The 24164-nt window shown below is 35.6% G+C and overlaps 1 protein-coding gene across 11 annotated transcripts in view; it reads right to left on the reverse strand.

The window, feature by feature from the left end:
- JMJD1C (jumonji domain containing 1C) overlaps positions 1-24164 on the reverse strand; it is a 337814-nt gene that overhangs the window by 27694 nt on the left and 285956 nt on the right. For 6 of the 11 annotated variants that reach the window (XR_007122613.1, XM_047701577.1, XM_047701571.1 and 3 more), the window contains 8 exons: positions 20878-20983; positions 17451-17575; positions 16364-16507; positions 16074-16266; positions 14267-15954; positions 9711-9883; positions 7032-9241; positions 2172-2373 (listed from right to left, as the gene is read on the reverse strand). Coding sequence is in view for 10 of the 11 variants with exons in the window: in XM_047701571.1 (XP_047557527.1) it covers positions 2172-2373; positions 7032-9241; positions 9711-9883; positions 14267-15954; positions 16074-16266; positions 16364-16507; positions 17451-17575; positions 20878-20983 (4841 nt within the window). In the remaining variant the exon portion in view is untranslated. Of the gene's footprint in view, positions 1-2171; positions 2374-7031; positions 9242-9710; positions 9884-14266; positions 15955-16073; positions 16267-16359; positions 16508-17450; positions 17576-20877; positions 20984-21567; positions 21587-24164 lie in introns of those variants that run through there. The other 5 variants (XM_047701578.1, XM_047701579.1, XM_047701576.1 and 2 more) reach the window with 4 other exon arrangements.

Genomic DNA, 24164 nt, shown 5'->3' on the forward strand with positions numbered 1-24164 from the left:
TCTCATGGTCCTGAAATCAAATCCTGAGTTGACCTCTTGCGGGTCGAGTAGCCTGCTTAAGATTTTCTCTCCCTCTGCCTCTTCCTCTGTACCCCCACCTCTAAATAAATATATACATACATAAATAAAAAGAAAATGCCCTAAATTACCTTAAGACATTCACTGGGAGGATTTAAAAAAATGCGAAGCACAGATACATTATTTTCATTAATTAAAATGACTATTTATGACTAGGAGGAACAAGGATGACACTCTCAAATGTTTATTAGGAACCCAATTATATATGTTTAAGTTCCTCTCAGCTTCTGACATCCAATTCATGTAATTACTCAATTCAGAAAATCTTAGGGTAAATGGAAGGCAAAATTGCCATTCTTTTCCTTGTTGGTGGTTATTTTTGTTATCATAGTACTTACTCTTTTTACTCACAATCAGGGGATATCAGCATATTACAGTTTATTCTTTTTCCAATGGACACCAAGAACATTCCTTTTACCACCCCCATTTCTCATACTTTTATTGCCTAAACTTTTCTTCCTTTTTTTAAAACCAGATTTCTCCCTTTGTTATAATCCATCATTTCACTTCAGCTTTGTGTTATTATTTTTATCTCTTTCCTTTAAACCTGATTTCCTTTTTTTTTTTTTCTCCTTAGAGAAGGATGGGGAGAGCAGCAGAGGGAGAGACTTAAGCAGACTCCATGCCTAGAAGGGAGCTGACACGGGGCTCCATCTCACCACCTGAGATCATGATCTGAGCTGAAATCAAGAGTCAGACACTTAACTGACTAAGCCACCCAGGCGCCCCAACCAACTTTCCTTTTGATTTCTTTTTCATCTTTTCTGCAATTCCATGTGTACGACCTTTTACAACTATTCTTTAAAGTTGTCTGTCCTTTGGGGATTATTGGCTAGAAAGCCCATGAAGCAAAAATAAGAAACAGAACCTGTTCTTTTCCTACCAATACATTTCTTAGAGTCTCTACTGGGCCACCAACATAGGTATATTTGCCAGAGCAAAGTGTCACCTAACCTCTTAGGAAGATGATGCTGATGATTAGGAAAATAACAAACTAACATTAATATATCATTCAATTGTGCTTGGTACTAAACGAAGGACTTATGTACTTTATCTCATTTAATCATGAATCACTCTGCAGTATGTATCACTATCATTAGTATTATGCATATGAGACAATCTTAGCTAAAATAAAGTCATACAGGAAGTAAGAGAAAGAGCTAAAACTCAGGAATGAATGATTCTACAACCTGAGACATTAACGATTAGTCTCCACTGGCTGGGTGACCCAGCTATTCTTTTTGTTCAACTCTTAAAAGTCTATGGGCCCCTGGCCGGCTCAGTTGGCTGAGCGACTGCATTTGGCTCAGATCATGATCCTGGAGTCCTAGGATCAAGTCCCGTGTCGGGCTCCCTGCTTGGGAGGGAGTCTGCTTCTCCCTCTGACCCTCCCTCTTCTCATGCTCTCACTCTCTCATTCACTCCCTCAAATAAATAAATATTAAAAAAAAAAGTTTAAAAAAAGGTCTATATATGACTTTAGTATTGAAGAATTATTTAGTAATGCTAATATTACAGTAGAATGTAGGAGAGTAACAACAAGAAGTTGTTTTTATACTTACTACAAAACCTGTGAAATGTGACAGGACATGGTACTGACATCCTTCTTCTCCTAACTCATATTTTTATAGCTACACATTTAACAAAAGTATGGGTAGTCTGATGTAATGCAATGACTTTAGTTTAATGCCTACACTGTTTACCTACATTTATAGACTATTTGATTGCTAGCTAATACACAGATATATATAAATAAAACACTGTTTTGGTCAAAGTACATAAACTTTTAAAAATTCCTTAAATCAAATTACTGTTTCCTATTATTTTCTAGAAAAAATAGTAACATTTTTTCATGAAGGATGAATAAATCTTTCAAAGTGAAAGGCCATATTAACACAAGTAACAATATGAATTATGAATTTAGTCCCATAGTTAGCTACTATTAAATTTACCACAAAAAAAGTTTAATACTCTTTTATAATGTTTCAGAAACAGGGAAGTTCAAAGGACTCACTTCCACCTTTATGTGAGACCCTAAGAATGATAGTATAACTTCCAATAGCGAATAAACCTAATTACTTATTTTCACTTACCGTCTAAAGTAGTAAAATCTACAAAACACTGGTGAATGAGTTGGTTCTTCTCCTTTTTTACTCCGAATAAGTCTACATTCCCGGCACTTTTGCAAATTAGGCCCTATCTCACAGCAGGAGTCATCCTGTAAAAAGGATTCCCCAGTTTGCTTCAGCTTCTTGACTTTCCGCCAATCTTTTAATACTGAACGAGGGATACCAGCTGTAAAACCAGTAGGAAATTATTAACAGGATTAAAACTTTTTTAAAAAGCACATACACCCCTTGAGATAAAATTCAAGACAAGTACACAAGTGTCATAATATATTAAGACTATAAAAAAGAACCAAAGACATTATAGTTCTACGTCCTCATTAGTAACAGAAAAGTCCACAGCAGCATTTCTATTTACTCACTTTCTATTAATCAAATGAACTCTTATTGTCAGCATACTGGAAATGCAGAGCCAAGTAAATCTTCCAGCTGACTGAAATCTTTACATACTAAATATTCATATTTGTATAACAGCAAACACAGGAATCATTCATTTTCCATGTGAATCTATAGCTAAAAATATAGCCCTTCTACACAGGAATTTGGTATATGCAGGAGAAAGTGCTTTCAAGATCCACCCGAAGAACCTGAAGACCAAATGTTAATACTTTTAGAAACTAAAGGCTAATTCAAACATACTTGTATGATTTTGAAATATTTAATCTGATTCTCCCAAGGTGAGTGTGGCTCATTAAGACAAGTGCTAATTTTAAAATACCAGCATTTGAGAGAAGAGGGGTAAGCTATTTCTCTTAGTACCTCTCCCTCACGATGATGCTCTCCATTTGAATCAATATACTGACAAGGCTGTCAGTACCTTCTAGAAAATAAAAGGGTTTGAAGAAAATAAAAAGGCCAGTATTAACTTGAATTTTTGATGGTAGAAAAAAGCATCAGAGAAGTCTTAAAAAAAAAAAAACAACCCTCAGATAACTAACATTTGAAGAAATTATTTATTTATACTCTACATCGTTGCCCCATGTTTATTAACTTAAACTTAGCTTCTGTAATAATACCACCTCAAGTTATCACTCATCTAGAGGGCAGATTAAAAACTTAAAAGCAGGGGTGCCTAGGTGGCTCAGTGGGTTAAAGCCTCTGCCTCTGGCTCAGGTCATGATCCCAGGGTCCTGGGATTGAGCCCCACATCGGGCTCTCTGCTCAGCAGAGAGCCTGCTTCCTCCACTCTCTGCCTACTTGTGATCTCTGTCAAATAAATAAATAAAATCTTTAAAAAAAAAATTAAAAGCATGTTTATTTAAAAACAACCTACATTGGGACAAGCCAATATCAAACTCTTAAAAGTATACTTACAATATATCTGTATGTCAGGTATGAGATTTACATAATTTGCTATTTCTGTCATGTTAAAACAACATATTTCCTACCCTGTGTTTTCTAATTACTCAGATGTTGTGGAACAGAGACAGTATAACTATTCTCCTGAGACTCTACACTTCTTGCAGAAACATGTATCAGACCTTTAAGAGCTCCCACTATCACTTACCTGCACATAGTATAAGCGGTACAATGACAGCAAGGTAACACATCTTATATTGTGTTTAAGCTCTGGGACGACCCATTTAAAATCTGCTGCCAGTAATTAAGACCTTTAAGGATTGTTGCCTGGTTCTTTAAAATGAAATGTTTCCCCCTGTTTTATTTCTAACTTAGGGAAGCTATTTGGCTTAATCCACTTACATGCACACAAACCACTTATGGAATAAAATGTTTCCAGAAGCCTTATATAAAGGGTTTATTATCTCCTCCACTATATATAAGACAGATTTTCCCTATAGAAAGCATAAAAAATTCAGAGCTTTTAGAAGTCAGAATGAATGACAAAAATGGTACACCACTCATAAATTTTTACTTAGCACATTTGCTTCCAATCATTTACTTACTTGTTTACTTATTACACTTAGAATAAGCTAAATTCAATCTATTTCTATTTTGACTAGAAAACAACTATTAACCAATATGCTTTTACATGCCAGATAACAGAACAGTTCAAAGGGTATGGATAACCATACCCCTGTGAACCACTTAAACAGTATTATAATAAAAAACCAGATATTTCAAAGCAAATCTCAATTCTGTGACATAAAACAGACACTCAGAGCTACTTTTTAAATTTAAACGGATGCGGGGCGCCTGGGTGGCTCAGTGGGTTAAGCCTCTGCTTTCAGCTCAGGTCATGATCCCAGGGTCCTGGGATGGAGCCCCACATCAGGCTCTCTGCTCAGCAGGGAGCCTGCTTCCCCTCTCTCTCTGCCTGCCTCTCTGACTGCTTGTGATCTCTAGCAAATAAATAAATAAAAATCTTTAAAAAAATTTTTTTAAATGTTTAAAAAAAATAAATTTAAACGAATACATGAATTACAAAAACACGAAGGCCCAGGTCATATAGATGGTTTCTGATATTTTAGCTTCTAAATTGGCCACACATCACGGTAATTAACTCCTTTTACAACTATTACAACAGTATTTGTAAAATAAAATAACTTTCTCTTTCAATTCTATATATCTTAATTTATTGGCAACATCTAAAATCTAAACTTTGAGAATAAGATATTTAGTCAACGAAAAATACCTAATATTCCTTTTACCATTAGAATATTTTCAACCTTAGTCCTCAATTTATTAGCAAATCGTCAAACAGTTGCTCTAGCCAACAGAAAACTAGGGAGGAAGAAAACAGGAAACAAACACATGCTAACCTTTAATCTCTGATGTCATCACCTTAAAAAATCTTTATTGGGATACAGAAATTAACTGATTATAATAGAACCAATGGTTTTATCACAAGGCTTATATTTAACTTTGATTAGCAATTTCAGTTTATAAAATAAAATTATATAAGAATTTAGTCATAGAAAAACAGCCAACTTTTAATTATCATTATGAAAACGCAGCAGATATGAAGACATTCCAAAACAGCAGATAAAATCTATTGTGCCTAGCTTTAGACTGTACTAAGAAACACAAGTTTCTTTATAGGCGTTATGGTATATAATTAACACATTTATAACAGTGTAGATAATCACATTATATTCTCTAAGTACAGACTTAACTCTTTTTGACAATGAAATAAGGTCGTATTTAATCCACGAGATAGATAATCCACTCAAATTTGGAAATTAGATTGATAAACTAACAATTTAGAGAACTTTTCTAGATAGCCATAACAAAGGCTAGACAACTCTGGCCATAATTAACAGATGACAATTAACAGTCACTTATTATTATTTTGGACTTAGGAATAGATGGGGCTTAGAATACTCTCTCTGGGATTAATTTTTAGGTACTAAGGAGGAAGAGATTTGACTAGGCATCACAAGTTGAGGGGAAAGTACTGATTCCAGTCTTTGTCTCTGAACTCTTGGGAACATGTACATTTGGTCTCAAAATGAAATAGAACACGTACTTCATTAAGAGTTAATTTTATAAATTTTCATTAAGAGTTAATTTTATAAATTTAATGTCACAAGAGCTTTCTAAGTGTTAGAAGTGTTAGAAGCTGGAAGATTCCTATCTCCATTTTCTGTAAATGTAACTTAAGTATTTGTATACCAAATACCAAACAAAGGAAATGTTACATGAAACAGAAAAGAAAACAATTACTGACCACACTAAGTCTCTTAAGAATTCACTGGGGAAGTAGAACACATAAGAAAAAACAACACTGTACACAATCCAAAAGTCAAATAAATGGCATGTATCCTGTATCCTCCAATGTCAATGTCCCTTTCTTTCTTCTGACTATGTTTGCATTTAGTCAGTCAGTCTCTCTGTCTCTAGTTGAGCTTGTTTTCCTTTGGTCTTTTACTTTCTGACTGTCCTTTTCTATGATTCCATCCTCCTGTTTTTCTCTCCTTCACTTTGCCTCAGGCTTCTACACAGGCATATAAAAAAACCTCATTCAGTGAAAAAACCCAAATAAGAGGCTTTAAGCATCCAAATGCTTGTGAAAGTACTTTTTGAATGTCCACACTGTCACATATTTCCTATCTTGTATGTGGATGAATACACAGGTATAGTGAACTATTAAGTGCTTTCTGCATTGTGTAACATAACTAAAAAGAAATAAGCAAACTGAGAAAAACCACTTCTAGAGTAAAAACATAGAAACACTTTGTAGTGTATACTACTGGCAAGCATCACTTATTTTGTCCCGCTGAGGCCACAAACAAAATGAAACGTTTACTTACAAAAATTCTTCTTGAATATAGAAATGAGCACACAAAACCACAATCCCTTCCTTTTATTTAACTTTTACTCATTGTTAAGAACTTCCTGAGAGAGTAGCAGTATTAGTTAAATAGAAGGTAATGTCAATAAACTTTTGATACCAGGTAAGAGAAACAGAGCCACATCCACATTAATTGAAGCAATTTTCTTCTAAAAATGTGACTTAAAGGAAGTACATGTGAATAGGATTTCTTTTACAACTACATCATGGTAAAGGATTCTTAATTATAAGGAATCCTCTTTTGGTGTGATTTCAACAGTTCTTAGAAATGGTCAAAATTCTGAGTAACTACTAAATTACACATTGGCTTTTTGTCAATATGAATGCTAGGTAAAACATATATCTGCAAGTCTATTAAAAATGGAGAGACAGGTCTTCTCTCATTTCCTTTTACAGATACTTGTAAAATGCAGAAATGAGGAGCACATACAATAGACAAGGGCATGCAAACAAAGTCAAAAGATGCCTTTTAGCTCACTAATCTTCTGAGAAAGACACCTTTATTTCTTTAGACACCATTATTTCAAGAACATACAGCACACTTTACCTAGATTAAAAAAAAAAAAGCAACTTACCACTATTACTGTTGCTCTGCAATTTCAGTTTACTTTTTTCTTTGGCACTCCTGCTGAGGACCCCATTGGGTTTTAAATCTTCTTCTATGTCACCTTTTCTCTTCTGCAAATCATTTTGCTTCTTTTTGTAAGTTGGCTTAGGTTGCCTCTTAGTCCTTTGCTCTGACTTGCTTTCACTTTCATCTGAGTCTCCACTTTCAGAGCCAGATTCGTAAGTTCTTTTGGCTTTTCTCCTACAGACTTTATCATCTTTTACATATTTATCAACTATGATCTTACTATCTACACTATTTTGTATATCATTAGATGTAGAGGCTATTAAATTGACAGAACATGGCTTAATAATTTCTGATACAGAATTCCCTGAATTTTCTATTTTATTAGTATTTTTATCTTCCTCTGAGTGTCTAGTAAGCCAGGCCTTTTTCAGCTTAGTATGGTAGTTAGGTTGACTTGTCTGGGATGCTTGCCCATTTCCTACAGAGTTTGCTTTGTTTATTGTACTACAGACTACAGTGCTATCCAAGAGAGGGGAGGTTGTAGATGTCTGATTTTTCACAGCATTAGGTTCAGTCTCAGTGACATTACTACTTTTATACTGAGCTGCAGCCAATGCTGCCTTGTGCTTTTTTAAATGGATAAAATCAGTTGTGCCTGAGAACCCAGAACTGGGCTGAGCAGCACTTCCTGTCTGACTACTGGCTGGTGTAACTGGAGCTGTGGTGCTGACCCTGCATTCTTGTATTTGAGCCACTGAATGACTGACACTTTTTGAAGAGGTACATTCTAAGGATTTAGAGGCCAAAATGGTATTTGATAAAGAGTAAATTATTTCTGAATCACCCCAGCTGGAAACACTAGTGGTAGTGGCAGCAGATGTGAATACATCCGTTTTGGTATTACACATTGTATTTACAGCAGACATGACTGAACTGGGAACACTGCCCTGTGAGACAGCCTGGACATTTTTTTCAGATTTTATGTGAGCACTGTCTGAAATCACACTTGGCAGAATGATTCTTCCAGTCTCTCCAGCTTCTGCTGGTTTGAGGCAATCTGTTTGGTTTGCCCCAGTTGAAGATCTTTCACTAACTCTATCTTTGGAACCTGACTGCATCGCTGGCACACTCTCAAGTTTTGTACGAGATGGTGGACGTACAATGACAGATGCCATAGCAGCCTGTGACTTTCCACTGCTTTTCTCTACATGCCATTCAGCTTTCTCTTTACTGAGGTTATTATTAGATTTCCACATTTCTGACAAACTTTGTTCAGAAGAACTCTTAAAATGTGCCTGAGAGTCTTTTGGCTCTGGAATTAGAGTTGGAGGCTTTTGTGATTCTTGAACTTTCCCACCAGCATTTACAGGCATGACTGGGGTTAAAGTTGGAGGGGAAAGACTACTATAGTTGCTTTCCTTTCTTTCCAGGCTGTGATGGATTGGTGGATGAAATACTGGTGCTCTGTGTAAAGCAGGCATGCTCCGGAGTGCATTTGTAGAAGAAACTGTCAAATGGGTAGGACTCCTACAATCATTTCTGAAAGTGGTTACTGAGTGAGAAGCAATTTGATGGGGAAGATGTTCTGGTATCTTGCCTACTAAACCTTCACTTTCTGGTTGGTGTTTAATTAAAGGTGGAGGCTTTGAAAGAGATGAAATAAATGAAGTCAGAGTTTGAGGATTAGCTGCTACTGCAACAGAATTACTCTGTTTTTCAGGGTAAATATTTGAAACCTCTTTGGATGGATATGACCTTGGTGGTTCATTGACCACACTATTAGATAATGTAGTGAAATAGTTACTTTGGGGCAAACTCTGAGGCACTGAATGCTTCATTTTATAAAGATCTGATACTGAACATTCTACATCTTTGTCTTGTTTGAGGATGACATGGCTTTTAGGGCTAGAAGATGACAATGCTACTCTGGAATAATTATCCCTCTCACCCTCAAGCCCCTTGATTTTAGTTGTAAAGGGAGCAACATCAATACTTTCTTGAAGGATTCGACGGTGTTCCTCCTTATATTTGTGTAATCTCTCTCCAGTCTCCTGGGGTTGTCTCTGTAATTGATTCAGTACAGGATCCACAAAATGTCTGTGCAATAAACCATCTTTTCCAGTCTGTGACCTATTTAGATCCAAGTCATTTTTCGCTGATGTGGATGCAACAGAACGTAATGGTTCAATAAAAGCTTTCCTCTCCAATTCTCTGTAAAGAAAATACACATAAAGGTTTCTATAATAACTTTTTCTTGAATGATATGAGGATAGCATCTATGCAATATTATGAAAGTAAAACACAACTTTGCATTTACTTTAATACTCCTGAGTAAATTAGAAAATATATCAAAATGGAAAGAACAGTACTCATTCAAAGCTTACTTTTAAGATGTTTATTAACTTAAAATAATCTGTTTAGAAAGTGAATTAAGAAAAACTATAAAAGACAAAGTTTTTTTTGTTTTGATTTTTTTTTTTTTTTAAGAGATACAGAGCACAAGTAGAGCAGCAGGCAAAAGGAGAGGGAGAAGCAGGGTTCCCACTGAGCAGTGAGCCAGATGCCGGGCTCGATCCCACCTGGGATCATGACCTGAGCCAAAGGCAGACACTTACCCAAGTGAGCCACCCAGGCACCCCAAAACAAAGTATTTCTAAGTTTTAGGCATTAGTGAACTTACTCTTTATGGTGATCTATTAAACTTTTTGTCAATGGTGGACTGGAATGTGCTGTAACTTTAAGAGACCGATGAGGCTCTGCACTGGAAGGTCTGACAGGAATGTGACTAAGTAATCCAATACCATCTGCTGAAGTCACAGGGGTGGGCTGATGTAACCAAGGACTGGGAGAATTCTATTTAACAACAATAACAAAAAAAAAAAAAATATATATATATATATATATATATCAGACTTCATTTACTAGAAAAAGCTAAACACAATATCATCACAAGACTATAATGTATATTTATGAAGCATATGACTTTTTCTAAATGCATCTTGTGAAAAATATTCAAATAACATAATTATGTGGATTTTTACATATGATGGAGAAAAATCAATCAGCATCAAATTTGTAATTTGCAAAGATTTGTTATTACTGAATGTAGATCTTGAAATCACTGCCTTTAACTTATAAATGTACAGAAAGCCTAGTTCATCAGATTTCCAGTCATTCTAACACCAAAAGTATACTGCTAATACAAAAAACAGAATGTTAAAGTACATGTAACCAGAAACAGAAATATCAAGTTCATTTGCCAATATTTGTTGTCAAAAATAACAAACTTTTTCAATATAACCATTTACTTAGAATAGAGAGATTTTATTTTCAAAGCCCACTTGTACTCTGTTTCACTATAAGCTATAAAACACTGTTGGATCATTAAACTTGGGAGGTATGGAAGTGCAACAAAATTTTTTATATATCAATATGCTGCTTTTCTCATTCTGAGTATTTGGTGACTTTTTTTTTTTTTTTAAGATTTTATTTATTTGAGAGAGAAAGGGAGAGAGAGAGAGAACCAAGTAGGACAAGGGAAAGAGGGAGAATCAGACTCCCCTGCAAGCAGGGAGCCCGACACGAGACTCAATCCCAGGACCCTGGGATCATGACCCAAGCTGAAGGCGGACGTCTAATGACTGGGCCACCCAGGTGCCCAATATTTGGTGACATTTATCTCTGTGTTGATATTTAAAACTCTCTAATTACATGCTTAAGGAATGTTTCTATACTATGACACACTGATGTTTTTTCAGAACATACTTTGTGGAGTTGTATACCATCACGATATTGAGAAAATAAAATCCCCTTTGGTTTTAACAAAGAGAGTAAATTTTACATCTCAAAGAGATAACGCAAAAGCAACGGATATATCACACCAAAAACATGCTCCTGTAAAACTGCTTAGATTAGAAATATGTATTATAAAGCACAAATCTCACATTAGAGGAAAAAATATATATATACATGCATGAGGATTATTCAAATATGTTTAAAAGGACTCAGTTCTACATGATCCAGAAGTATTAAGTTGCAATCAATTATGGTAATAATTAATTTCTGACTATAAAATATCATTAATAAGTATTTCCTAATATTTTCTTTACTTCTCACAATATTAAGAGGTCATTTTTGCTCAAAATGTTAAATATACTCCTTTAAATTTTTATATAACAAATGAAAATTTCATATGCTTGTTTTTAGTTTAACAAGTTTGTGACCAGTTAATAAAACATTTTATGCCCTTATATACATGGAGGCTAGAATGACATATACTGAGAGAAAATCCTACCCAAGCTAGTTCTGTTACTTAGATTGGTTTTTCTGGGTTGGGAAATTACGGAAGACTCAAAACTGTTTGCCGGCTCATGTGTTCTTCTAGCCTGTCTTTTTGTCCAGTATCAATTGCATCTAACATTCAAGAAATGATAGCAAAGGGTCAGAGTGAAAATGTGGGTGTATTAGGCACTAGGGTCACCAGGCCTGCTTTCAATAATGGCAAGGAGTAGTAATTAGTGACTCTTCAAAATCCAGTAAGATTCCAGCTACCACAAGTTCAACAGTAACATCAAGAATGGACATGAGAAGCTCATGAATCAGATCAAAGCAAGCACAATTCTTCTAGAATTGAAATCCTGCCAGCATTGAATGTGGGCATGCTGATACAGAATAAATTATGTTTACGGGTGACTGCGTTAAAGAAGGCCAAAGCTCATATAGAAGTGAAGCCCAAAAGAGTTGATAGTTGTTATGGGATTAAACCATACAAAGTATCACTCAAAACTGTTAGAACTCTATCTTGCACCACTAACCACTTGATGCCCCTTACCATCAAGGGCAACAATCACAACTTGGGAATCAAGGAAGGACTCATGACTATAATCTACTGCTATCACTGCTACCAGAATATAACAATTCCTCTGACGAACTTCACAACTTTAATCTATGTCATCACTGCTACCCAGAATATAACAATTCCTCTGACAAACTTTTGGCATGAGGCTCACCACCCCTGCATCTATTACCAAGGCTCTACATAAGCAGTCTTATCCCTGAAGTAAGAAGCTCACTAGCAGTACCTTTCAAATTATCACCCCCAACATATTTACTGTACTTCTTGCTCAAATGAGAAGGAGGTCAAAAATACACAGGTTCATTGGAGCACTATCCATAATAGTTAAGAGGTGGATGTAACCCAAACTCCATCAACAAATGTATAAAGAAAATGTGGTATATGCACATACGAACGTTACACAGAAGAACATTACAAAGGAAATCATGTTACACACCACAATGTGGATGAACTTCAGTGAACTTCAAAGACATCATGCTACATGAAAGAAGCAACAAAAGGACAATACTATATGATTTTATCAAAAATGAATTATCTATAGCAGTCAGAATCACAGAAACAAAGTAGAAAGGTGGTTGGCCAAGAAATAGGGGAAAAGGGAAGGAAATTAGTGTTTAATGGGTATAAAGTTTCAGTGTTGCAAGATGAAAATGTTCTAAAGATCTGCTGCACAACAATGTGAATATACTTAACACTACTGAAGTGCATACTAAAAAATGATTAGGATGGTAAATTTACTGTTAACTGCTTTTTACCACAATACAAATTAATAGTATTTAAAAAAAGATTCTGGGGGATACTTGAAGAGCAATCTGGGCTGCACCAACAACTAACTTGTGTACTGGAGTTTAAGATACCAAGTCTCACTATTTTTGATATCGGGGGTGGTAAAGACCTCAACAATCATTTCTTTTCCTTTTTTTTTTTTTTTTTAAGATTTTATTTATTTATTTATTTGTCAGAGAGAGAGAGAGAGAGAGAGTGCGCGCACGCGAATGAACAACTACGAGCAGGGAGAAGTGAGGAGGGAGAAGCAGGCTCCGCACTAAGCAAAGAGCCAGAGATGGGACTCGATCCCAGGACCCTGGGATCATGACCTGAGCCTAAGGCAGATACTTAACTGACTGAGCTACCTATGCATTCCTCAACAATCATTTCTTAGTATAAAAAGAAATTTGGCTAGAGAAACCACATTAGCTCAAGAAGAAGTAAGAGCTCTCTATACCACCACCTTCAGCAACATTCCTCATATTTGATGTTGGCAGGATCTCAGCCCCAACTTTACTCCCAAATACCGTAAGTCTCCAACCTAAGCACACTCACAAGAACAAGGGCCTCAGAGAGTCATAGCTTGTAACATACCACCAATATATCTAACTGGAGGATATAACAACAATCTGTCTTAAAAATAATTTGATGATGGGGCACCTCGGTGGCTCAGTCAAAATGTCCAATTCTTGATTTCGGCTCAGGTCATGATCTTCGGGTTGTGAGATCAAGCCCTGCATCGGGCTCTGAGCCTCACATGGAGCCTGCTTAAGATTCTCTCTCTCCCTACCCTCTTTAAAAAAATAGTAAGATGATCATACATACAAAAGTCTCACAATTTTGTATAAATTTTACTCTACAAACTTCACTTCTAGGAATTTAGCTGAGCAAAATAATTATAGAAAGGTACCATAATTAGTTATGAAGACATTCATTCTTCATAATAGACATGTCAGAAGCAATCTAAGAGGTTTTACTTCTTAATTTTAAATTGTCTTTTTAAAATAAACAGGTGTGGGGTACCTGGGTGGCTCAGTCGATTAAGCATCTGCCTTTGGCTCAGATAATGATCCCAGGGTCCTGGGATTGAGCCCCATGTCAGATTCCCTGCTTCTACCTCTCCCACTTCCCTTGCTTGTGTTCCCTCTCTCACTGTCACTCTCTCTCTCTATCAAATAAATAAAATCTTTAAAGAAATAAAGTAAAATAAAATAAAATAAAATAAATAGGCTTTTCTGAGATTTCACCTTCTGTGGTTCCAGTTACTAAGTATCAAGTTTCACCATAACTGGAAAAATAAATATCTGAAAAATTCTAACACATTATAATAAAATGTGATTAATGGTGATTAATAAGTATATACTGATGAGGCAAATCACAGTGTAACTTACCCTCCTTTTTTTTTTTTTTAAAGATTTTATTTATTTATTTGACAGAGAGAGATCACAAGTAGACAGAGAGGCAGGCAGAGAGAGAGAGAGAGAGAGAGGGAAGCAGGCTCCCTGCTGAGCAGAGAGCCCGACGCGGGACTCGATCCCAGGACCCTGAGATCATGACCTGAGCCGAAGGCAGCGGCTTAACCCACTGAGCCACCCAGGCGCCCCGTAACTTACCCTCCTTAATGAAGATTCAGCAGTAACTGCATTTTCTGGGTGAACCCACTTTGAAGAAGGTAGACCAAGTCCTGAGTATGCATGTGTTCCATTTGGATATTGCCAAATAATTGGATAAAGTCCAAGCTGATTATATGAAGCAGAAGGATGGGCTTGTCCAAGAAGATGAGGTGACTGGTGCTGTAACAACTGTTGCTGTTGCTGGTGTGCTAATGCTAAGTGGCTCAAGCTGCTGGCATGTGCAGACTCTAGTCGTGGGTGGCCACCAAGTAGGGAGGCAGTAGGCACTCCAGGTAACACGGCAGGAAGTAAATGAGGGTGATGAACAGAATGGTGTGGACCACTAGTCAGAGGGTGTGTGTTAATGGTAGGTAATGGAGTTTGACTGGATGATCCAGCAAGTAAGTGAGGGGCAGGAGTTAAGGCAGGGTGATGGGTACCCGGATTTAAACAGGTTCTATGGGATGAAGAATGAAGAGGAAAGGGATGCTGGTTTAAGAAAGGTGAAATGTGATTAGCTCCTGTTTCTGACCCAACAAGTGCAGGATCTCTGTAAACTGTGAAATGCTCATTTTTATCAATAATAAGCGGGCTCTTTGTAGCTTCCAATGTACTGCCTCGAGTAGGAACTGAATGAAAACTGCATCTTGATAACTCATGTTCTATCTTATTTGCTAGTCTTCTCTCACCAGCAGCTTGGTTGTTCACGTAAGTGGCCTTAGACTTTACAGAATCAGGAGAATGGTTAATTTTGGGTTTAATAACTTCAGGCGAGGGATTTGATTTTGTCTTGAGAGCATCTGCTGAAGTATTAAGTTTAGATTTTACTGTCTCTGGGGGTGGGCTTCGCTTATGTAGCTTATCTTCTGTGACAGAAACTGTACTTAGAGAAGACATGTAAGAGACATACTGATTTTTCTCTTTTTCCATATTCAGGTGATCATTTCCTGAGGAAAGACTTCTAACATTTGATTGGGTTAAATCTACTTTAACTACATCACTAACCCAGCTCTGATCAGAATCTTGTTTTGCTGTTTCCAAGTATTTCGCATTTGCAATAGAATGTTTTGAATCGTTAACATTAGGATCCATTTTCTGAAGTGTCTGAAGGCCAAAGGTACTTGAGATTTCCTGAGCCACCTTTTCTGAATTAGTGTCATTCGTAATATCAATAACACATTTTGGTGTGGGTGGTCTGGATACAAACTTCTCCTTTGGTAATAATTCCAATGTATGTGTTTTTTCCATACTGCATTCCTGAAGAAGTAAATCATTAGGATTATGATCAGAAAGTGTGGCCTGCTCTGATGAATGAATAATCATTTTTTCTTGAAGCTGAGAGTCAAGAGATTTCTGCTTCTCTGGTTCTTCATGTTTTTTATCTTCCTGTATTTGATCCCAGGGAGGCTGGCTATCTATTATTAGTGTCTCTTCTCCTACTTTCTCATTATTCTGGGATTTTCCTTCTTCTCCATTTATCTTTGAAGTGTTTTTATTTTTCAACTCATTCTCTGGCTTCTGCTCTGAGGAATTATTTATCATTTTCTTATTTGAATTTTCTGAGTCACTGCTCTCAGAAAAATCTGAAACATTGTCGGTTCGTAATCTTTTCATATTTAGTTTCTTTTCATCCTCCTCAGGTTTCCTTCTTTTATTCATCAACTGTTTGTTTTTCCCTTTAGGAGTTTCTGTAAAATTTGAAAAAAGGAACAGTTTTATTTCTCATCATTAAAATATTAAATAAGTACATCTTAAATGTATTTGTTTTATTTGTTCTCATTCCCTTAAAAAGAAAAATGAGTACTACCTCCTCGTGCTATATAATCATACTTTTCCTCCTTCATCTTCTCTTCATCTGGTATACTGCTATCTGAGCCCTTCCTCTTACTTGGACGAATATTTCTTTGTTGCTGTTGCTGGTGTGTATTCTGTTTTGGTACAGCAGCTTGGGAGTTCATTGCTGGTCTGGGACTATTTGCTTGGGCACGTGTATAATGACCCTAAAAATAACCAATTTAACAATGATTATTTACTACCTGATCCTAAGTAATCTGAGGAAAAATATTTTATAATAATATATCAAAACAACATACATACGTGAACAGTGTTGCTATTTTGACTGGCACGAGACCTTCGCCGTGATGTAATGCCAATATTTTCACCTTTTAACAAAGAGTGAACAACATCATCTAGAAAGGTCATTTGAACCATAGAAGGATCGACATTCTGTGGTTCTAGTACCTAATCCATGACACAAAACAAGAACAAAAATTAAATCCAATCAGCTAGTCAATATAACACTAGATATAAAAACAAGGATAAGAATTAATCAGCAGTATAATACCAAGTCACAAAATGTATTTCAACAATAAGAAGTAATTTCCAAAAACCAGCTATAAAATAAAACTAAGAAAGTAGAGTTTAAGAAGAAAATGACAAAAAATTTGCAAATGAATACAAATAATAGTAATTTTAAAAAGACAGGTTAAAGAAGCAACTCCTTTAAAAACGAAAGGCAATTCTAAGTTTCCCTGAGAAGTTTGTCACCCTTTTAGGAAAAAAATTAAATACAACCAAACAATATAATTTTTTCAGCATTTTGGCTAAAATTTTAACCCAAAGCATTTGGATTGTTTTCAATGGGGCATTCGATTTGGAAGATGTAAATTTCTTTTTTTTTTTTCCTTTTTGGTAAATAACCCACAGCTTTGAAAGATTTAAAAATCAAGACATTCAGATTATTCTTTAAAACTTCATATGAATTTTGTGTCCTTACTACTCACCATAAAACTTAAGGGAGCATACCAGCTATGAAACTTGATTTTATAAGACCTACAGTGGTGTGCATTAGTTTTCATTAGTGAAAAGTGGTCACTTGGGAAATTTTTTTATTACTGGAGACAGAAAAAACAAGATTTTAAGAAAAAATTTTAGTTGACCTAAGGATTAAAAAAAAAGACTAATCAATTAGAGTTTGATGCTCCTATTTTGGACTTAGTTAATCATTGTCAAAATAAATTTGTCATCATTAATCTCCCTGTGACCTAAAGTGACCTCTAACATTAAACTTATTAGGAATGTCTGACTACAAAAAAACCTAGAGATGAAAATTATTTAGTGTTAACCTACTGAACCATATCTGAATTATCAATATCTCACCAAAAATATTAATTGGACTATTTACCTGATCATTCATAACTATCATGGTGCGAGTGAAGAGATCATGATGAGTAATTATGCCAGTAAACCACTGGGTGGCAGAGTCTTGTCTATATACTCTCACTCTGTAGCCATTTAAGGAATAAGGACCTTAAAAAAAACACACACACACAAGAAATAGGGGTATCTTAAATGGAGACATTTTCATTGAAGGATTACCTTTTAGGAGAAACATGAGCTTTGTGACAGATGAGTAATAATCCTATTCAAGTATCAGTTTTCAAAAAAATGTATTAGAAGTGATATATACATACTTCAGAGCCCAGATCACTGTGAAGTTTAACACTGAACACACTCTACTATACATATAGCTCCTAACTCAATAGAAATAAAGTACTTTAAGTCAGAAAGAATGTTTTTGGAATCATGAGTTAAGTACAAAATGTAAAGGTAGCGTGATCTAGAAAGTCACAAGGTTGCAAAGCTACTCAATAGGTTTGGGGTACATACAGGACTACAACTTGGCTGAAATGGAAAGGTGATTTGGAATGTACTATCCGAATTTTCTAAGCTGCCAAAACTCTACCAATACAACTATAAATTAATTCTTCTGTGAGACCCAGAAAAAGCTGCCAAAGTCTTACAACACACAGGGACTATTAAGTGAATTAGAAATATGGCACTAAAAATTTTTTTTTTTTAAATAAATATTGTGTACTTTCGGATTAAACTCACTTTTTTTTTTTAAAGATTTTATTTATTTATTTGACAGAGAGAGATCACAAGTAGATGGAGAGGCAGGCAGAGATCACAAATAGGCAGAGAGAGAGAGAGGGAAGCAGGATCTCTGCCGAGCAGAGAACCCGATGCGGGACTCGATCCCAGGACCCTGAGATCATGACCTGAGCCGAAGGCAGCGGCTTAACCCACTGAGCCACCCAGGCGCCCTTAAACTCACTTTTTTAAAGGGAAGGATTAAATAATAAAAGATATGTACCTGCATATATTCAAATATGCCTATTAAAAAAAAAAGTCACTCAGGGGAGAGAATAATGGAAGATAAAAATTTCTTCAATTCAAGTACTAGAAAGATAGCTGATACTCGAAAGTTTAACAAGAACTGTGAGGGGTGGGGTAGAAAAATACTGTCATCACCTTGATGATAGTATTACATATGAACAATTTACACAGTGCTCTCAAAAAGTCCTAGTGGTTAATCTCCTTCAATTAATATCATTTTTCCTTTTATAAAAATTAAGAAAGTGAGGTTGCTAGGTTAAATTAAATTTTAAGTGAAAAAGCTAGGAATGAATCTATTTTTCTGATTCCTAGGTTGATGCTTTCTTTGACAGTTATAAGCCATCTAGCATACAAATTAAAAGTTTAATATTTATTTACCAGTTTAAAAAAAAGCTCTGGCAGTATCAGGCTATAAGTCAATTAACAAATGTGTAGAAAATATTCCATTTGACCTACAAATTAAATATATTCAGCGCCATGATAATCAATTATACAAACTCTAGTCTTTTCTAACTATGGAAGAATAAAAGACTCTAAAAATGTATTATAGCAAAAGCTTACCGAATAACTGCAAACATGACCAATTTTCAATTTCCACTGGCACAATTTTCAATTCTTAACTGTCTTATTCTTACCACAAAACAAAATTTGGAGTCAGCCACATATAATAATTCTGCTTAGGATGGACAGGAACTACACTACCTCAATTTTTCACCTCTAAGAATATGATAAGGAAATAAAAGTTGCTAAAGAAAATATTAGCCTGGTATCTTTAATAAATTTCAAAGAAAGGAGGAAAAAAAGGGATGGGACATATCAACCAATTAAACTGTGGACATTCTTTTAGATCCCCTGATTGAAAATAAATAAATGAATAATAATAATAAAAATCAGTCAATCCTATTAAAAATCATTTAAGGCATTTATGAAATAAATGGAAATTTGAACCTGAGTACCCAGTATTTCATATTAAAGAAATATTAATTTGGGGGTCATAATAATGGTATGGTGGCTTTGTTTAAAAATAGATAGAACTGGGGCACCTGGGTGGCTCAGCTGGTTAAGCAACTGCCTTCAGGCCAGGTCGTGATCCTGGAGTCCTGGGATCGAGTCCCACATCGAGTCCCACATCGGGGTCTTAATTCCACAGGGAGTCTAGTCTGCTTTACCCTCTGACCTTCTCCCCTCTCATGCTCTCTCACACACACTCTCTCTCTCTCTCTCTCTCAAATAAATAAATAAATAAAAATCTTTTTAAAAAAAATTGATAGAATTAGGGGCATATGGATGGCTTAGTGGGTTAAGCCTCTGCCTTCAGCTCAGGTCATGGTCTCAGGGTTCTGGGATCGAGCCCTGCATTGGGCTCTCTGATCATCAGGGAGCCTGCTTCCCCCCCCCTCTCTCTGCCTATTTGTGATCTCTCTCTGTGTGTGTCAAATAAATAAATAAATAAATAAATAAAAACTTAAAAAAAAAAAAAAAAAAAAAAAGAAAAGAAAAGATGGAATTTGATGGATGTAAGCAGTAGTGTGGATGGGGCAGGACCACAGCTGTTGGGGCTGGAAGATAGGCACATGGAAGTTTACTGAAATATTCTATTTCTGTACATTTTCCATATTCTCTGTATTAAATTTTAAAGAATATTTAGCCTAAGAAGAATTTAATAAGCAGATGATCTGCTGCTATAAATACCCATTAAAAAAGCAAAAAGAGCAAAAGAGCCACTGCCACCACACCTTAGAGATTATTAATGCTGAAATTAAATGACATGGAATTTGACTATGAGTATTTAACAACAAAATTCCTTTTTAAAAACATTCAACAAAATATCAGTACTTCAAACCATACTATTCCCAGTTTCAATTCGATTTACAAAAAAAGCTTACAATAAATGATTCTACTGACAGAAAAAGAAATCACTAGGAATTACATAAAACCTCACTGGTTTGGAAGTCAGATATTATAGACAAATATATAACTTACTAAAAAAAGGAAACAAAACTATAACTAGTAGTATGGTCATTGCTAAAGTAGGTGAACTGAAATAGCACTTTTATCAGATACTAACAGCATTCTTCAAAGGAAATTAATTTTGGCTTTGGGCGATCCTCTACTGCAAACAATGTTTCCTTCTCCAGGAAGGACACACCTAACTGTTTTCTGTAATATGGAAATTTTCCTATCAACAAAACACCTGTGTGTGGTTATAATTTCATGCCAGTCAGCTAGCTCCTGTTAGGTAATAAACTGGTGAAGTTATCAACTTTCTACTGAAATTATGATTTTGCTATTATTCTCCCTGGACTGGATAGAATTCAAAATATTAAACTGGTCTTCTATTAACACTGCATGTAACCGAACAAACAAAACCAAACATGAAAAACTGCCCAGTTCCAAAAAAAAAACTTAATGCATAACTTCAAAATAGTTACCTTGCATAAAAATCTCCTGAACCTTTTGTTCCTTTACCCAGACTTTCACTTCTTCCTGAAGTTGCGGGTTGTCCCTGAGAACTGGGTTTAAGCTGTCTATGTCGTCCTAGAATTACAGATTAAAAGAAACGTCCATGTTATGCTGTCCTAACATTAATGTTACAAACTCTCCCTCCTATATTTTCTAAGGATTGAAGAAAATTCCTTTATCTAAATATATGCAAAAACACAAATTCATTAAGTTATATAGTTCATTAGCAATTACATAATAACAGAGCATAAGAAATTAACCCGTGGTAAGATTTGATCCTTGACAACAATGTCCTAAAGACAAAAATCTGAAATTTACTAATTGTTTTCTAACTTTAAGTGTGGCCTAAGGTAAGTCATATTTTTAAGAGTTTCATGATGAGAAGCAATATACAAACCAAATAGCATCAGGTCATCTAAGGTTGGTAGCAAAAGAATCAAGGTGAATATTTTAGTGACAATACATATACACATAGATGAATTCTCTCTCTTCCCATAATGCCTAAAATGTTTGAGTTTTAAACTACGAAAGTCATTATCTACTATCTTGATTTAAATGTCTTCGAATTCAGTTCTACTCAAACTCATCTGACCAGTAGCTTTACTGCTAAGTTTTATTTTTTCAAGCCAGTGTCAAAGCATCCAGGCAATCAAAATTACATTATTGATGGTATTATCCTCATAACAGGGTGGATCTAGACACAGAAACAACCGGTTCTCTCTCCTTGGAGATGTGAATCACACAGTCACATGGTTTCCCACAATCTGTTGGTCCCCCGCTGGACTCTTTGACATTCTGTTCTCTCTCTCTCAAAGCACCTCTGCTGCTCCTGCATTTGAGATCAGCGGCAGGAGCCCTAGAGTAGAGCTGGGAAGAACAACAAAGCAGCACTGTCAATTGGGGGCCCTTATAAAAGTGGACTGGCAGATCATGGAAACCAGTGAACAGAAGGGAGCTAAGTGAAGGGAATTCTATCTGGTGAATTAAAATAATGTGGCAATTTGGAAAAGTCAAAAAGTATCTGAAGAGTACAAAGAAGGACCCCTAATCATGTAGGTCATACTTCACTCTTCTACTCTTAAGTTTATCCTAAATAAAGCTTCTTCTCATCTTATCACTGTAAGGGACTAACAGGCATTTTTACAATAATAGTGTGGTGAATACCCTGATACATCATTTATACCTAGCAAACACCAAGAGGAAGAAATAAAGGACTTCAAAGTTAACAACTATATTCCCTGGAAAATATATAGAAATGCTACTTTATAGAAGGAAATACTGTGGAGTGGGAAAGTATCATACAAAAGTAGGTAAAATCTGTCATCTGGGGGGAAAAATGTCCATGGTAAAGAAACTTTCTAGAATCCCTTTTCTCCACACCCCTTTAATAATGAATGCACTGCCCACTCAAGGTAACCTCTTCATCTTAGAAACAGAAAATACAAGGAAAAGTTCAGACTCTAAACCTCTTGATGCACACCTGGTGTCTATGATAGAACACAGGAAACATTCTATTTCCCAAGGAAAACCATTACCATTCCCAGACAGCTCTGACCAGCCATCAAGTTCTTTCTTACTTTAACTTCCACATACAGATCCAAGCTTAACTTATTTAAGTTAAACAAACATAAGCCCAATCACCTTCCTACCCTATACTCCTTAAAACATTTGCATTCTGATTTTGTTTCTGTAGTTACGAGTCTTCTCTAAACACCTACCTTTATTACAACCATTCTTCTCTTATTCTAGACATTTAACTGGCAGAAAGATGGGCATTTGTCTAGAAAACCACAAAATCATGTGGGTTATCAGTGGGGTGGAAGGGTTTAATAAATTGCTATTAAAGCAGCACTGACAATACTTTGTAGACAGGTACAGGTATGCTCTATAAAACCAATCTCCTGTATTGATATTTTACAATTTAAAAGTACTGGAATTACGGGTGCCTCACTGCTCAGTTGGTAGAGCATGTGATGCTTGATCTTGGGGTCATGAGTTCAAGCCCCACATTGGGTGTAGAGTTTATATATTTAAAAAAAAAAAAAACCTATTGGGATAAAAAAAATTGTTCAACATTTATTTATTATTTATTTAAAAAGTTAAGATAATGGGCTACACTTCCAAGATCACTAAACGTACAAATATTTCCTCAACAATGACCCATTCACTTGCTTTCTTTTTCTTTAAAATTTTATTTGTAAGCACTCCCTATACCCAACAAGGGGCTTGAACTCACAACCCTGAGATCAAGAGTCCAGGCTCCTCCTGCCTTCAGCTCAGGTCATGATCCCAGGGTCCTGGGATCCAGCCCAGAGTTAGGCTCCCTGCTCAGTGTGGAGTCTGCTCTTCCTCCTCTGTCCCTCTCTCAAATAAATAAAATCTTAAAACAACAACAACAACAAACTGGTAACTTAAATGTATTTACTGAAATGACTTTATAGAAGTTCAAATTTCTAAATATCAATTTCTTCATCTACAAAGCATCTATATCTGCCTCTTTCCACCTTAATGAATACGTTTTCCTAGTAAGACTTTTAAAAATAACTGAAACTAATTTTCTTAATACATCCAATTCTGAATTATCCATGGTATTACTAAATCAATTAAAACCCAAGCATATGATAGCCACATTGTTACTGAAGTACTTCTTCATGAATAGTGCTCTGTAAGTAATAGATATTTCTTTTTCTTTTAATTATTATTTATTTATTTATTTGAGAGAGAGAAAGTGTGTGAGCAAACGGGGGGAGGTGCGTAGGGAGATGGAGAGAGAGAATCTCAAGCAGGCTCCACACTGAATGTGGAGATCAATGCAGAGCTTGATCCCACAACTGTGAGATCATGACCTGAGCAGAAATCAAGAGTTGAACGCTTAACTGACTCAACCACCTAGGTGCTCCTGTATTTCTATTGTAGTCTGTATTGTATTCTGGATAGTAAGACTACTGTACTAACCTTATTTTTTAGGTGATTCTCTACTTCATTCCAGTTCAAAGGAAAAGAAGTAACAATTACAATAGTATAAAAAAGTAAGATTATGGCACTAAGATAATTTAGACAGTCCTGCCTAGGTTTAATGATAGGAATATTATGACAGTGTGATCATAATACATGTAACAAATTTTCTAAGATAATAAGGGAATGATTTGCTTACTATGACAAAGTGCTCCTTACTGGTTCAACAAATATTTTCTTTACGTCATATATTCTCTGGATGCAACTACTGACAGAACAGCCAACAGAGGCTCGAATTAGA

This window comes from Lutra lutra, chromosome 14 (genome assembly GCF_902655055.1).
Source record: "Lutra lutra chromosome 14, mLutLut1.2, whole genome shotgun sequence".
Classification (NCBI taxonomy): Eukaryota; Metazoa; Chordata; class Mammalia; order Carnivora; family Mustelidae; genus Lutra; species Lutra lutra.